This window comes from Callionymus lyra, chromosome 12 (assembly GCF_982586985.1).
Source record: "Callionymus lyra chromosome 12, fCalLyr1.hap1.1, whole genome shotgun sequence".
Classification (NCBI taxonomy): domain Eukaryota; kingdom Metazoa; phylum Chordata; class Actinopteri; order Syngnathiformes; family Callionymidae; genus Callionymus; species Callionymus lyra.
In genome coordinates, this window is record NC_141829.1 from 12,341,530 (window position 1) to 12,356,837 (window position 15,308).

Genomic DNA, 15,308 nt, shown 5'->3' on the forward strand with positions numbered 1-15,308 from the left:
ACATAGTACTTTGCCGCCCAGCCAACAAATAATTTTAAATATATCAACATAGATTTGTATTTAAATGCAGTATTGTAGCAACCAATGACGTCCATCTTGTTCTGAAGCCTCGACATGAGGAATTGTTCTGAAAAAAAGATTTAAAGTCTATATTTTAGGCTTGTTTTTAGCTTAAGCTAAAATGCTAACATGCTACACAGACCGGAAATATCCTTTATGTAAGGTTTAAGAATAGTATATCAATACCAGTGCCAAGAGGAAACGGCTTCATTGAAACAAAAACTTGTCGTCTGGATAATAAGGGAGCGAGAGACATTTCTCGAGACTCTTCGGCCGGTTAGTAATGAATGTTTAAGACCCTCTAATTTCATTTTTATGACCAGTGTTTTTGGCTATTTCTTCCTTCCTAACATGTGTGCTTTAGAACCGTAAGAAGCTCTGTCACTCGGCGGCTCTATTCGTCTCGAAGTGAAGCAGAAAAGTGTGATTCAAATCATGTTTTCCTGATGATGTAACCTTACCGCTAAGATTTTTGACCCACCAGAACTTAATTCAATATAAAGTCCAAAATGAAAACCGCATGCATCGATGACCTTAACATTATACAAAGATGACAATAGCTTTGAGTTAGTGGTTCATCATGTCTGCCACACGATCCACACGAGTGTTGTGACCCTTCTTAAGGTTCCTTGCTCTCCTCTGGCATCTCTCCATGGCCTACATTTCTCACATGGAGAATTTTTGGTTGAGATCCTGTGGCATTGCTAGCATTCCTCAGATTCTCCTCTGTGGACCAGGACTTGACTGGAAACACATGCTCGCTAATAGCAACGGGCTTTGTTTGTAATTGCCGAGGAAACGAACTCCAAACAGTTCCACACCTGGAGGCCTCGCGGTGAAACCGCACGGCTAACAATCGTCTATGAAGTTTGCATGTTTGATTCACCTTCCTTCCCCCCGTGTGTCTCCAGGACTATCCCTCTCTGGCTCTTCTCGGGGAAAAACTGGCAGAAAACAACATTTATCTCATCTTTGCGGTGACGAAGCGTCTGTATGTTATTTATAAGGTAACTTATTACCCTCGCTCATCTTTAAAATCACACGGATTCTCTTTTCTTAATCCATCTTTTTATCGCTATGGTTTCAGAACTTCACCGCCCTCATCCCGGGAACAACGGTGGAGATCCTGGACCAGGACTCCAAGAACGTCATTCAGCTAATTGTAGCAGCTTATAATGTGAGTCGAATGTCTTCAGTTGTGTGTTTGTGTTTCACTTTTGTTGAAGAAGATGAAGCAGAGAGGATGACTTTGTAGTGTTTGAAGTGTTTTCCTTGGCGTTAATGGCACGTTAGTCAACACTGGTCCATGTTGTACTACTTTAAACGTAGAAAACTGCCAAACTAATTTCTAATGTTTACCATTGTTTTAGAGGCTAAATAAAATGTTGTTTTTGTTTTGGCAAGTTGTTTTTTTTATAATTATCGATATAGACAATCTGTTTCTTGCCTCACCTTAAACACTAGCCTTAGCAGAGTCATACAGTAGGTCAATATATCAACATGAACGTTCTAGTTGAAGTTATTTTATTGTCAAATATGCATGTATCGAGACATACAGCATAAATGAAATTGTGGTCCTCTGACCCACAATGCAAAACAGGAATACGGTAGAATTAAGACATTCAAGAAAATAAATAAAAATAAATAACCAACAAAATTAAATAAATAATCATCTGTATTAACGCACATTTTACAACTCGCAGACCATATTAAATGACTTGGTAGGCCAGTCGGCCTGATATGATGCCACTGACTGAAGAATGCAAACATCTGAGAGTGATGGAAATTCTTATAAATCATATCACTGACAAATGCGTCTTTGTTTATGTGCTAACAAGATTGCAGGCTAGCTAAGCTAACAATGCTAACAGCTGTCTAATGGATGCAAACATTGAAATTTCTTGAAATCATTCTAAAAAAAAAGTGCTGGTAATTTGACATTTATTCACAAATTTCACTCTTTAATGCTCTTTGTGTCATATATACAAATTTCAAAAGTGGATATAAATATTTAAGCAGAATTAATTAAGACATTTCTATTGAAACTTGAACTCTTTTGCCAGTTTCTATTTAAGATTTTGAAAGAAAATATATATATTTTTTATTTACTTTATAAAGTCGTAGAGGCCTTTTGACAAAACAAATATTTGAATAAGAAATAATTCGTTGACTGACTAAGATATTTTGCGATAAATATTTATATCTCAGTATCAACTGCTTCCCCAATTTAATTTAGCTTGTTCAAATAAATAAAAAAAACACCCTCTGTTATGAGCTGGTTAAAAACATTTTGCCAACTCTCCAGACATTAGTCACCATTTCCCGAAATGTTTTCCTCTGGAGGCGTTTTTTTTCCCAGGCTTTTGTGGAAAGAAATAAGTGCAATTTCGTCTTTTAGGGAGAATATCATCGCGTAGTCGTGTTGGTTTCGAGTTGTGTTATTGTCGCTTATGTGAATTTCTGTAACCCTAGTGTTTAGCTGTGAGTGACATCACATCCAAGTGACCTCAGACACGCACGACCGGTCTGGCTGAATTTAGCATGTTTTGTTTGTATCGTCTGCGTGACCACAAGCGTCCAGGATAACAACATGGAAACACTGGCCTCTAGTCTGTTGACTTGAAGTGTTCCTCTTGGTTACATCACAACCTCACGAGCCTGTGTGTGTGTGTTTTCTTTTGTTGTTTTTTTTGTCGCTCGTACCAATGTATGCTTCTGTGTTCTGCTCAGAACATCCGATCCAAAGTGGAGCTGACGGTGTGGGACCACCCTGAGGACATCAGTCTGTCCTTCACTGCCACCTGCCAGGACGGACAGCCGCTGCCCGGCCTGAGGAAATGTGCCGACCTGAAAATAGGAGACACTGTAAGTTCATCTTGAATTCATACACTTGTTGAAGTACATATTTCAACAATCCCAGGGTCTAGAAAATAGATAAGAGTGCCTTAAAACTTAACACTTGGTTGCAAATTGAAGGCCCTTGGTGCCAAATGTAGCACGTCGAGTCATTTTATTTGGTATACCAGTGTGATATATTGACTCACTGTGGTCTGTTTAGAGTCTTGAAGACACTGGTTTCCTCATGCAAGGGATTCATCCTTTTACTACTACAAATATACACCGTTTATTGTAACTTCATGGCTGTAGAATTGCTTAACAAATGAGATATCTAGAGTGTCTTAAGATGATTTCTAATATCTGGCATTTATTCACCATTACTATGAGATTTCTCTATCGTCTCATTATGGGTTTATATAGAAAAAGGATTTAAAAATCTAATATGAATTAACATTCTAATCATTTTAACCTGGTCTGTTGTGGGACTTGGACCTGTCAGAATAGATCTGATATGCTTGGATGTAGAAAATGTCTCTGACAGTGACGGCTTCCATTTTTATTTTGTATTTATAATTTATGTTTGTATGACTTAAGTTTTTAGTTTTGAACTGTTTTCTTTCCTTTTGGTGAATACTTCTTGCCCTACAAGTTATTTAATATAATATATATATAACAATAAGTAATATTGAGTCTAGATTCAAAAAAATAATGTTCTTTCATTGACTTTTATGAAAGAGTTATAATAATATTAATTGGCATAGATTGGTCGGTTTTCTGTTGTATGCTAATGTTTTTGTATGTGGTTTTTCCATCATATTTTAGCTCTTCGCTCCTCTCTTGGCTTGTTGGCCCCTTACAACAGGGACTGTGTATGATGTGGCCCCGTAGTAATTTCAGTTTTCCATCCCTACTATAGAGAAACACTCTTAAAATGGCTTTTTAGCTAAGAAACATTTAAATAAAATCAATTTACAACTCAACAAAAGCTCCATCTCAATGCTAACCTCGCCTCGTCTCACTCCCTCTCAGTAAACTCATTCCTCATCTGTTAAGGGTTAAATTCAACGCCCCTGGTCTGACGGGTTTTTGGCTCAACTTAAGTTCTCATTACAGACAATTAATCCTGAGTTCTGGCTTTGGTCATGTGGTCGATGTTCTCTGCGTGGAGCAGACTCTGATGCTTTTGGGAAGCTCAGATAAGCTGCTAAGTTTTTCTTCTAATTGGGTGATTATAAGTCCCGTAAACAAACGCTACTGCTGCTGTTCTCGAGAAGAATCTTGATGTTCTGTCTTGTCCTGCTCCATATATTTCATCAACTTTTATTTTTACTTTTTTTTATCAACTTTCAATGTCCCAAGGTCATTATAGTACCAAACATTTTGACCATTGGATTGCATTCAAACTGTCAAATCTGAGAGTCTTGTCATATAACATAAATAATGTGATTAAGTCAAATAATCAGAAACACAGCCGTGATAAAATAATAGTTTTGACTCCCTCTTTGTCCTTCACTACCAGAACCAACTGATGACATTACACTTGGGTCACACAGTCCATGTTGCTCTTTTGTTATCAGCTTTCTCACAGTGTTGTCAAACTATCTTGTATCTCTGAGAGCCGGAGTTGTACTTTAGAAAGTGTTTACCCAGATGGGACGTGTCGGGTGTCGTTCACCTCCGAGACGTCGGTTCAAAGGCTTTAAATGAGTTGACGACTCCCGTCACTTCAGCGTTGTTCAAACCTGTTGCTGCACAGTAGAACCCCCTGCAGAACTGCGATCAGGTGTCGGATAAGCCCTTAAGCTGATGAAAAAGATCCTAAATCCAGGTCCAGGTCCGACGTGGACCTGCTGCAGCATGTTCTTGAGCTGGCTTTCCCATCAGACCTCCACCTGAATCTGAAGTGTCCAACTAAAGAAACTACAAAACACTACGTCCTAGTCGAACATAATGTATATTAAAACTGCCCTTAGTAGGGAGTATGAGTCCGATTGCGACATTTTCTTTTCATACTTTAGAGGCTAAATATGTCTAAATAATAGTGTTGGTGTTAGTTATTTTTCATAAAAACACTTTGATCAAATTCTTTTGGTTTTTACTTTAGCTAGAAATCTCGCCAAATAAACATGAACATGTATCTACTTTGATTTCAAATAAACATGAACATGTATCTACTTTGATTTCAAATAAACATGAACATGTATCTACTTTGATTTCAAATAAACATGAACATGTATCTACTTTGATTTCAAATAAACATGAACATGTATCTACTTTGATTTCAAATAAACATGAACATGTATCTACTTTGATTTCAAATAAACATGAACGTGTATCTACTTTGATTTCAAATAAATATGAACATGTATCTACTTTGATTTCAAATAAACATGAACATGTATCTACTTTGATTTCAAATAAATATGAACATGTATCTACTTTGATTTCAAATAAACATGAACATGTATCTACTTTGATTTCAAATAAACATGAACATGTATCTACTTTGATTTCAAATAAACATGAACATGTATCTACTTTGATTTCAAATAAACATGAACATGTATCTACTTTGATTTCAAATAAACATGAACATGTATCTACTTTGATTTCAAATAAACATGAACATGTATCTACTTTGATTGGAGGCAACTGTCTGGCAGGCCCACATAAAATCACTTGGCGGGCCGGATTTGGCCCCCTGGCCTTGATGCTCATTACATTTTATAAATAGAATCCAAAACTTTTTTGGCATTTGAAATACTCTGGATAGCACTGAGCTCAATGGGTTCTTGTTCCATTATCACAATTTTACGAAGAGGTTATTAAAATGTTTTAGTTAGTATACTCGTATTTTGTACAAGATTTAGTCGAGGAACCCGAAGGTCCTTGCTTGTCTTGATTCACTCTTTTGGTTGATTTTCATTGAGGAGCAGATAAACTACAACCACAGAACTTAGTGGGAGGAACTGATGTCTGCACCCATCTTACTTGATTGCTACAATACTCAGTTTTATTTTTTACGTATTTTTTACTACCATGGTGCTTTCAAAAGTGATTTACAGCTGTGTTTGGTTGGCTGGGCGGCAAAGTATTAGGGAAGCTGTTAAGGTTACCTTTACTGAGAGGGTTGTTGCGTCTGTATTTTTGAGTTTAAAGTTGAAAATGAATTAAATTAAATTGAAAGTGAAGGAAAGGAAATGGTCAGTATTTGGTCAGAGATTCTACTTTAGTAGTAAAGTGTTGAACAGTGTTTTTTATAGCCATATGCTAATTTGTTGTCTGGAGTGTTCATCAGACGAGCTTGTCAACAACAACAACAATAAAAGGTTTATCCAGTAAGTTAGGTTGCCAGGCAACAGAAGGGCAGTCAGAAGAATTTAAATGATCACTTTCACTCTTGGTAACAACTTGTAGGATCAAACATGTTTGAATGTTACCTGATGGATCATTGATGCTAACGTTTTAAAACCACCGAGCTAACGCTGCGTATAAAACGATGAATTATCTTAGATGATGGGTGGGGAAGTGTTTCGGGGGACGAGAGGCGCTGAAAGGAAGTCGCTCTCAAAGAACCCAGGGCTCATGTCTTTTCTTCGCAGCCGTGAAAAGAGGGTAGAAGCAGGAATGTAAAGCTCTGCCATCTTTACTCAGAACATGGCCTGGTCCACAGCACCGTGTGAGCCGCTGCATGCCAATGACCTTACACAAAGGTGGGGTTCAGGGGGGGGGGAGTTTGTGAAACTGTGAGAGACGCACAAAGAAACTCTGGCACAAGCAGAAGCTCCACCAAGATTGTTTGTAGTTCATCCCAATTTGTTTTCAGTGTAACAGGAGAGAATGAAAAGACTCCTGCAGATGAATGTGGCTGACGTTTCACTCAAAGATCCTCTTTGTCCTCAATAATCTCCTAATTTAATTACGTCTCAAAATGGGATTTTCCAGCATTAACACAGTTTCAAAGATGATAGTCATTGAAACTTCGCACAAAAGTTGCCATGTTTTTTGTTTTTAACTTTTTTTTTCTTCTATATTTTGACTTCAAATGTTTAGGGTTCTACTTCTAGGATAGGTTAGAAATTGATTGAAGTAGATGAAATTAGATTCCTGTTTTGGACTGGATCTAAAATAATGCGAGTGGAAACTAAATTCAACTATTTCATTAAAAATAATAAAAAATGAACGTAGTTAAACAATAATATTCAAGGGAAACCAATCTCAAACTCCAACTCTACCGACTCTCATGTTTTAAATTTTGAAGTCTTCCTCTCCAAGACTCCGTAAGTCCCTCATCATGACCATGTTTTGATTATATAGTTCTCCCCTGTCTAAAATCTCGGCGAACGAGAGGTTACAAGAGCGGAGTCCATTATGATGTAATAATGGCTTCACTCCTCCTCCTGGCGGCTATAATCACGCCCCGCTTTGTTTGTACAACAATCCCTTGGAAGTGGGGACTTCCAGGATCGATGACCTTCAGTGATTAACCTCGATGCTTGGCCAATCACAGAAGAGTGGGTGTGGGTATAGTAAACCCGATTTCATCTCCAGAAAAACAACGCGTTTTAAGCACATTTTCTAACGTTAATATTTTTTTTAGATTCAATTAATTAAGAGTTTTGTACAAACACATAATGATGATACAATAGATCACAATAATCACATTAGTTGTCTCTTCAATGTGTTAACAAGTTCATGTAGAATTTCTTCCCAAATACAAACTCAGACCTTTGTTCAAACATGTTGTAACTCGTATGTCCATTAAGGTCACAAACTCGATGTTTCCTGAAAAGACGCCTTGTATCCTCTGTAAGTCGTGGTGGTTATTCATCCACTCAGAGAGTCGAGCTAGAAGGCAGAACCACATGAGTGGAGAATATAACGGACTCTTCCATGATGGCAGATAAGTTGATTATTTGGGCATGATTTTCACATGGCTTTGCCTCGCGACTCCTATTTACAGTAAATTTCATTGTGTAAAACTTGTTAGTTTGGAAGGATGTGGGACTGATGTCGTTCCTGCTACAGAATTAGTGGCCGTCATTCCAGTCTTGAGTTCTTTGACTGCGTCAAGTGAGTTGCAATTAGGAAGTCTTTAAACACTGACTGTATATAACTGTGTGTGAAGTGGGACAAGTAATAAAAAGAATCCATAAAATGACTGAAGATCTAAGTAAACATTGAATTTACTAGGACAGAAAAGAAGTGTAATTTTGCCACAATTTTCTGTGGGTTAACGGCTTTCAAACATTGCATTGTTAAAGAATGCATAAACAGCGACATGGGTCCGAAAAATACAATAAAAAAATATATAAATAAGCAAAATGATCCAGTTCTAGGTAAAAAAAAAAAAGTTTTACAGGCTGCCACAGTAGTTTGTGGTATTTTTATGTTTTTTGATTTGTGTACCATGACGGTCATGTCAGTTTTCAAAAGGTAAAAAAAGAAGAAAAAACTTATATTTTCATGCTTACGCGGGAATGAAAAGAATTTAAATGGAAACACAAACGCCACCACCAAATTGTTGTCGCGTTGTTTACGATCTTAGCTTTTCTTTTATTGGCATCTGTTGGAACTACGAGCTCTTAAAACTCTTTCATTGACTTTAAAGCCACTGACACTCTTTTTTTTTTTAGTTTCTTTTGGTTAAAACTTTCTTTGAAAGGAGAAAAGTTGGTGCTTCTATTTACAGAATCCAAGTTGACCAACTGCACCATGGGTAATCTCTGCAAAGTGAGTCAATATTTTGGGGAGAGAGCAGCTGATCTAGGGTTGGGCGTCTTTACTTGTCAGGACTTCCTTCCTTTCAGTGATGAAATGGGTGTGAGTTTAGTGTTTTTTGTCCCACTTTCTAAGGAGCAAAAGCCACAAAAGCTGCTGGCTGTTAGATCCTCCAGTGTAAACATTATATGGCGCGGGTCAGGAAGGGTTCACATCGACTGACTGCTGCCATGTTGTGTTGATTCTGCATTTATCTGTCACTCTTTAGAAACATGACGGCATTAGCGAGCTTAAATGTGTGTGTGTGTGTGTGTGTGTGTGTGTGTGTGTGTACGTGTGTGTACGTGTGTGTCATGCAAACATCTGCAGTGATGAGTTCACGTAGAGGGAGTGTGACAAAAAGGGTGTTGGCATACTTATCGACTCAGAAATGACAAGTAAATGAGTCGGTAAGTGATTTTATTTTAGTTATAAGAATAGTTGAGGAGTATACTTTCACGTTTGGTTTCATAAGATACTCAAAAAACAGGCTGCTCAGTCCTACTGTACCAACTGAAAAATGACTTACAAATTGGCAACTGAATACTTTATAATGTGTAGTGGGTCAAAGTTCATCAATTGCTTATTCATTTTAGTGTTTATATGCCTCAGAAGTTAGATCTATTTATTAAACTGTCACTGGTGTTGAATATATGTCAGATATATACGTTATCTTCTGTTTTAAATAAAAAGATAGTCTATACGTTTATATAGAAAGTATAGTTTTGTAAGTGGCATTCGACCAATCAGCTGATATTTAACATCTTTTCATACTTCAGGTTTCTTTCAACGTGAGTGTGGAGGCGAGGAGCTGCCCTCCCCGCGGCGCCGACCAGAGCTTCTTCATCAAGCCGGTCGGGTTCAAAGACACACTGGAGGTCTTCGTGGATTACCAGTGCGACTGCGACTGCAGCCGAAGAGCTCAACGCAACAGCAGCCTCTGCAGCTCCATCGGTGGGTGGACGTTTGTATAAACATGAAGCCTGGCGTGACTGTAGAGATCACGAGATACGACTTTTATGACAATAATTGCATGACTGTCTGGTTGAAATATGTATTTGATTGCTTGTAGATCTTAAACTAAACGGCATTAGTGGAGTGTATTGGCAAGAATCTGAAATATGATGCATATTACGATAAAAGGACAACGATACAATGTATTGCGATACATTTTTATGCTGTAGTAACAAGAATATATTTGAAGTATTGTCGAGTATTTGACTCTGGTGTTGCAGAATTTACAGACCATCTGGTCGTAACTGCTTCCATTTGTTTTGAAACCAAAATATATCCAAACACCAGCATTAAAAGCTGCTTGAGGCGAATGTATCCTCTCGTCCTCAGTCATAGTCACGATCTCGCAGTATTTCATTGTTACTTTTGGCTGAGGAGGACGTAGTGACCGCTGCCATCTAGTGGCCGGAGGACAAAAATGAACAAACGCTGTGAATATCTCCATCCTAATTGTATTAAAAAAAAAAATGTATTGCTTTATCATGTTATTAAACTGTAAATGATTTAAAAGTTATGGTAAAAAAATAAATTATGAAAAAACAAGTCGATACAGTTGCTGTTTAAAATAATAAATTATTGTGAAAGTCGCTGTATCGATATTTTCTAACGCCCCTTAACCACATGTGGGTTCACTAATGTATAGTTTTCTAAAACGCAATCCAACTATGAATGACCAGATGAAGGGAACACGTGCGTTCTCCAGATTACATGTTTGAGATTCAGTTGTTCATGTTTCTGACTGGTTAACATCCACAACCTTGCATTTTGGCCAGACTGCTGTAGAAACAGTTCTACCCTTTTAATTAGCCACTTCCTTTCTTTTGATTATAGACGAACTGCCGGAAGTCGTCGATCAAATCATAGCCATGGAGATTCTAAATTGTAGCCATTACCTTGAATATGTTTGTGGCACATTTAGTTCATCCATTTAATGTGTAATTTCCCCCCAAAAACAGGTACTTATCACTGCGGGACGTGCCAGTGTGAGGCGGGCTACCTGGGCGCCCGTTGCGAGTGTCAGGAAGGCGAAGCCAGGAGCGTTTACCTGAGCGCCTGCCGGGAGGCCGAGGGCAAGCAGGTGTGCAGCGGGCGAGGCGAGTGCAGCTGCAACCAGTGCCTCTGCTACGAGTCGGAGTTCGGGAAGATCTACGGCGCCTTCTGCGAGTGCGACGACTTCTCCTGCGCCCGACATAAAGGCATCCTGTGCTCAGGTGAGAGAGTTTGTTCGCCGCATTCATAAACAGGTTTTTCTGGAGCTGAACGTTCACCTCGTGTCGAGGGTTGAACCGAACGTCTCGGTCGTTACGATGATTCATTGTCGAGGACTTCTCGTGGGTGTGTCGGTGTGTGGTTGACCGTTCTCTGACTTCTGTTGTGATCGGCTTGTGTTTTTATGGAGCCGTCACCAGCAGAGTTTGTTGAGAGAAGCTCGGGGAGCACAGCTGTGACTGTGTTGTGATGTTGAATATGGTGGTGCTGACTATGGAAGTATATCAGTGGCATTGGAATATTGAATAGTTGAATTTTACATTTTTTAAATTTTGGAACTTTAAAACATTGTGTTGTTGTTTTTAAGCATTTCTCCGACTGCACTTCGATCTCTCTTTTTTTTCTTTTTTTTTTTAAACACGTACAATAGAAGGATGTTCATCAATGAGCGGTGTAAAAGTATATCTGCCGACTACCTACAAATATTCTGGTTAAAAACAAACAAACAGTCAATATAAGGCGAACTTAAAAGCCTTTCATTTTCTCAAAAAACGCCTTATAATCCGGAGCATATTATATATAAACATTACCCGGTGGGTGACTTGTTTACAAACACTTTCATGACTCTGCGCCGACTGAGCTGACACGCCGTGGGCGGGATTGCGTCATCACGGGGCGGGATTTACGACGCACGTCACATCATGACGGACGTCTATGGCGTGATATTACTGCCACCGGTTTGAGCGAGTGTGTCTTGGTTGTTGTACACTCAAAACCGCTCTGCTGCGCGTTCAAGCTGTCATACACGCGCGTTCAACATGTCATTCACGCGCGTTCAACATGTCATACACACGCGTTCAACATGTCATACACACGCGTTCAACATGTCATACACACGCGTTCAACATGTCATACACGCGCGTTCTAGCCGTCATACACATGCTCAACTTCATTGCTGCTCGCTCAACATTTGTCTGCTCACAACACCAGTCTTAGGTGCTGCTGCTTGAAGCAACATCGTTACCATGGGAGTGAACGGAGTTGTCAGAACGCTTAATAAAGTTTGACTTTATCTGACTGTTTTCTTGACATTCCCTTTAGCACAGCTTTATCTAGTGGATGCATAACGCAACTGCAGTCAAACGTTTGAATATATATTTTATTCTATGCGCCTTATAATCCGGTGCAACCTATTTATGAAAACACTTCTAAAATAGGCCATTCATTGAAGGTGCGCATAATAATCCGGTGTGGAAAATACAGTAATAATATATATTAATAATTATATATCAGGATTGCGACACAAGAAAGAGTGTGTGAGAAAAGAGTTGAAGTCCTAAAGATATTCTGTCAGTCATGTTAAGACCAATGTGTTGCTGGTCAAGATGCCTCTTCTCATGACGCTGTTGTTAATAACACATCTTGTCAGCCACGTGACCCGACTAATGTTAGCTGCTGATGCCAGCCTTGAGAAATGTCCTCCCGCTGGGCCGCACCAGAGACATCCGAGGCTGTTGCGAAAGCAGGTTTTTTTGGATCCCAGCGTCCAAAGAGCTGCTGCCGTTCCCAGAACATCGGGGAACTCGTCGAGGCCTCCTGGCTGGAGGGTTCGACCACTGGCTCGTTCCCGAGCCAACAACTGTTCCTGTGAAGCCACAGAGAGCGCTTTGTGAAAGAGGGGCCAAGGTTTGGTGCTGATCCCCCCTAAACACAATGTCCGCCTCTATTTGTCTCTCCCCAGAAAGAGCCTCTGGTTGAGTCCGGGTGGTTAGGAGAGGGTGAATGCAGAATAGCAGTCATTAAATGTTAACAGTCCACTACACCTTCTTCCTCGCTCGCTGGTCCAGACCCTTAATGAGTCTTAACCACTGAACTGTCCAAACTTTCCTCTGAATCTCAGTTCATTACGAAGATCTTGCTGCAGGAAGCACGCACGGTTAGGAACATTGTCCTCCATATGGCTCTTCAAACTCTGCTTGACTTCATGTCTGGGAGAACCTTCATGTAGAGAGAGAGAGGTTTTATTAAATCCCACTGCCGTGACTTGTACACATGAAACCGTGCACTTAAATTTGATTTCAACTTGCTGAGGTAAACAAAGCTGCAGGTCGTAAACACTAAAAATAAGCTTGCTGGACAGAATGATGATGTCTCGCACGGCCAGACCTGTTGTCTAGGTCGTGTGTTCTTGGTTTTATTCAGTGTGTTTGGGATCAAACGGCAGAAATAGTTGAGTTTCTAGTTCATAATTAGTCTGTTCATTTTCATGTTTAGAACTAGGGGTGTGTATTGGCAAGAAACTAGCGATACGATATGATGCCTATCAAGATACAGGGTTAATGATGTATATTGCAATATATTGTGATACTGTAGTAACAAAGAATATATTTGTAGTATTATCGAGTACTTGACTCTGGTGTTGTGATAGTGTAGTAACAAGTATATATTTGCAGTATTGTCCAGTACTTGACTCTGGTGTTGTGATACTTAATAACAAGGATATATTTGTAGTATTGTTGAGTACTTAACTCTGGTGTTTCAGACTTTACAGACCACATGACTCTTGACGAAGTCGTAACTGATTTCATTTGTTTTGAAACCAAACATCATCTTTAAATGCTGCTGAAGTCTACTGTATCCTCTCATCCTCAGTCATCGTCCAAGATCTTGCAGGATTTCATTGTTAAGCTACGGATGACCGAATGAATGCGGCCATCTAGTGGTCGGACGTTTAATCGTCACACAGAAATGAACAAACGGCGTGAATATTTGCAAGTAAAACTGTGGGTGTGTATGTGGGCGCTTGTGTCCGAGTGTTTATATGCACACACTTAAACTGGGTGTGTTGTGCGCTGTGGTGACACAAGGGCGTGAGCAGCCAAAACCACTGCTGGGCTGAAGGATACTCCAAGTGCCGCTCTCTGTGTTTATTTTCTCTGACGGACTCACTTTTAGAACGCTGGTGATCTCAGACCTGCTTATGTTCCTACTTTAGGTGTTTCTAAAACGGGAATATAAAAATGTATGTGTTAAAATAAGTGGTTAACAAGTTATTTCAGTCTTTGTAGCTGCTGGTTAGGAAAGGACAACTGGATGATCGAACTTGGATCAAAATAAATTATATTTAATTGCGATTATTCTAAATATACTTCAAGCAACCTTGTGATTAATTAATAAAAATATTAATTTGACGAAATATGTTTCACTGTTCAGCAACTACATGCAGTTAATCATATATAAACAATAAAATAGAATAATTTTAAACGAGGAGCGTAAAATCGACACATAAGGCAATGACAGTAAAACATTTCTCATTTCAATATAGAATTTCCTATTGAGATTTCAAATCCCTGGTCTGAGGGCCAACAGATCCCACATCTGTTTCAAACATGGATTGGATTATAGTGTTTACACTTGAGCCTATAACGGACTGTTACCCAACTCCAGGTGGTGTTTAGTGCGTTTGTTAATGTGTTTTTGTTGTCGTTTCCCTTTTGAGCTTTATTATTGTGACATCATCAAAACTCGCCTAGAAACGTACAGTAAATGTACAGAAACAAACAGAAAATTTAACAAATAAGTTTTCTTTTTCTTATTAATGATTTGCTCTTGTAATAAAATATTTAATTTATACATGTAATTTAATTTTCAGCTTGCAACAAACTATATGTTGTGACTGAACACGACAGGAAGTTCTATCCTCATGTGAGAAGCCAAGTGACCTTAACCGCCCCCGTGTCGTCTATTTTAGCCTCAGTTTGGCTTCACCAAGTCCTCTTGCCCCCGTGACCTACATTTCCGCCACTGTCTCTGCACCTGGTTGACTTCTTGCTGGTCGACGAGACGCTGACTTCATGTCTCCGTCATAGAATGTTTATGTGCACATGGCGGCGAGTCCGTGTTCGTGTTAAACAGAACCACATGGATGAAGTCATGTTCGGGTCGGACTGGAACGGCTCCATTAGCCGAGCCCGTTTTTTTTGTTTTGGCACGAACCGTTTATGTGGATGTGCAGATTGACTAATGTTTTTCAGGCAACATGTTATTAAACACACTAAAGACGTGTTGAAACACAAGCTGTGGCAGATGTATTTAAAAAAAATGTGCTGTGTCAGCTTATTTATACTTGTGTTGTCTGTGATGTTTTGCAGACGTCTTAAGTGTTACTTATCAGAGATAAGAGCAAATAAAACCATACTTCTTGCCAAATCTGTCCAGAGTTGAACTTATCGTCCTACGACTATCAATTTGTGTTTGGAGAACGTTATCAGTGCGATCCATCTTGTTATAATTAATCGAATGATGATACACTTTAGTCAGTAAATACACATATTTCACCAAAACGGCAAAAATATTAGAAACAGAACTTACTTTGTTGCCAAGCTTAATAAATGTTTATCACTTTTTTTATTCAGTTTTCTGTTATT

At 39.0% G+C, this 15,308-nt stretch overlaps 1 protein-coding gene across 1 annotated transcript in view; it reads left to right on the forward strand.

Annotated features, from left to right (window-relative positions):
* The window catches only part of itgb5 (integrin, beta 5), a 39,809-nt gene that overhangs the window by 6,296 nt on the left and 18,205 nt on the right, over positions 1–15,308 (forward strand). The window contains exons 7-11 of the mRNA XM_087803540.1: positions 972–1,067; positions 1,148–1,237; positions 2,791–2,925; positions 9,438–9,612; positions 10,629–10,883. Coding sequence (XP_087659666.1) covers positions 972–1,067; positions 1,148–1,237; positions 2,791–2,925; positions 9,438–9,612; positions 10,629–10,883 — 751 coding nt within the window. The remainder of the gene's footprint in view (positions 1–971; positions 1,068–1,147; positions 1,238–2,790; positions 2,926–9,437; positions 9,613–10,628; positions 10,884–15,308) is intronic.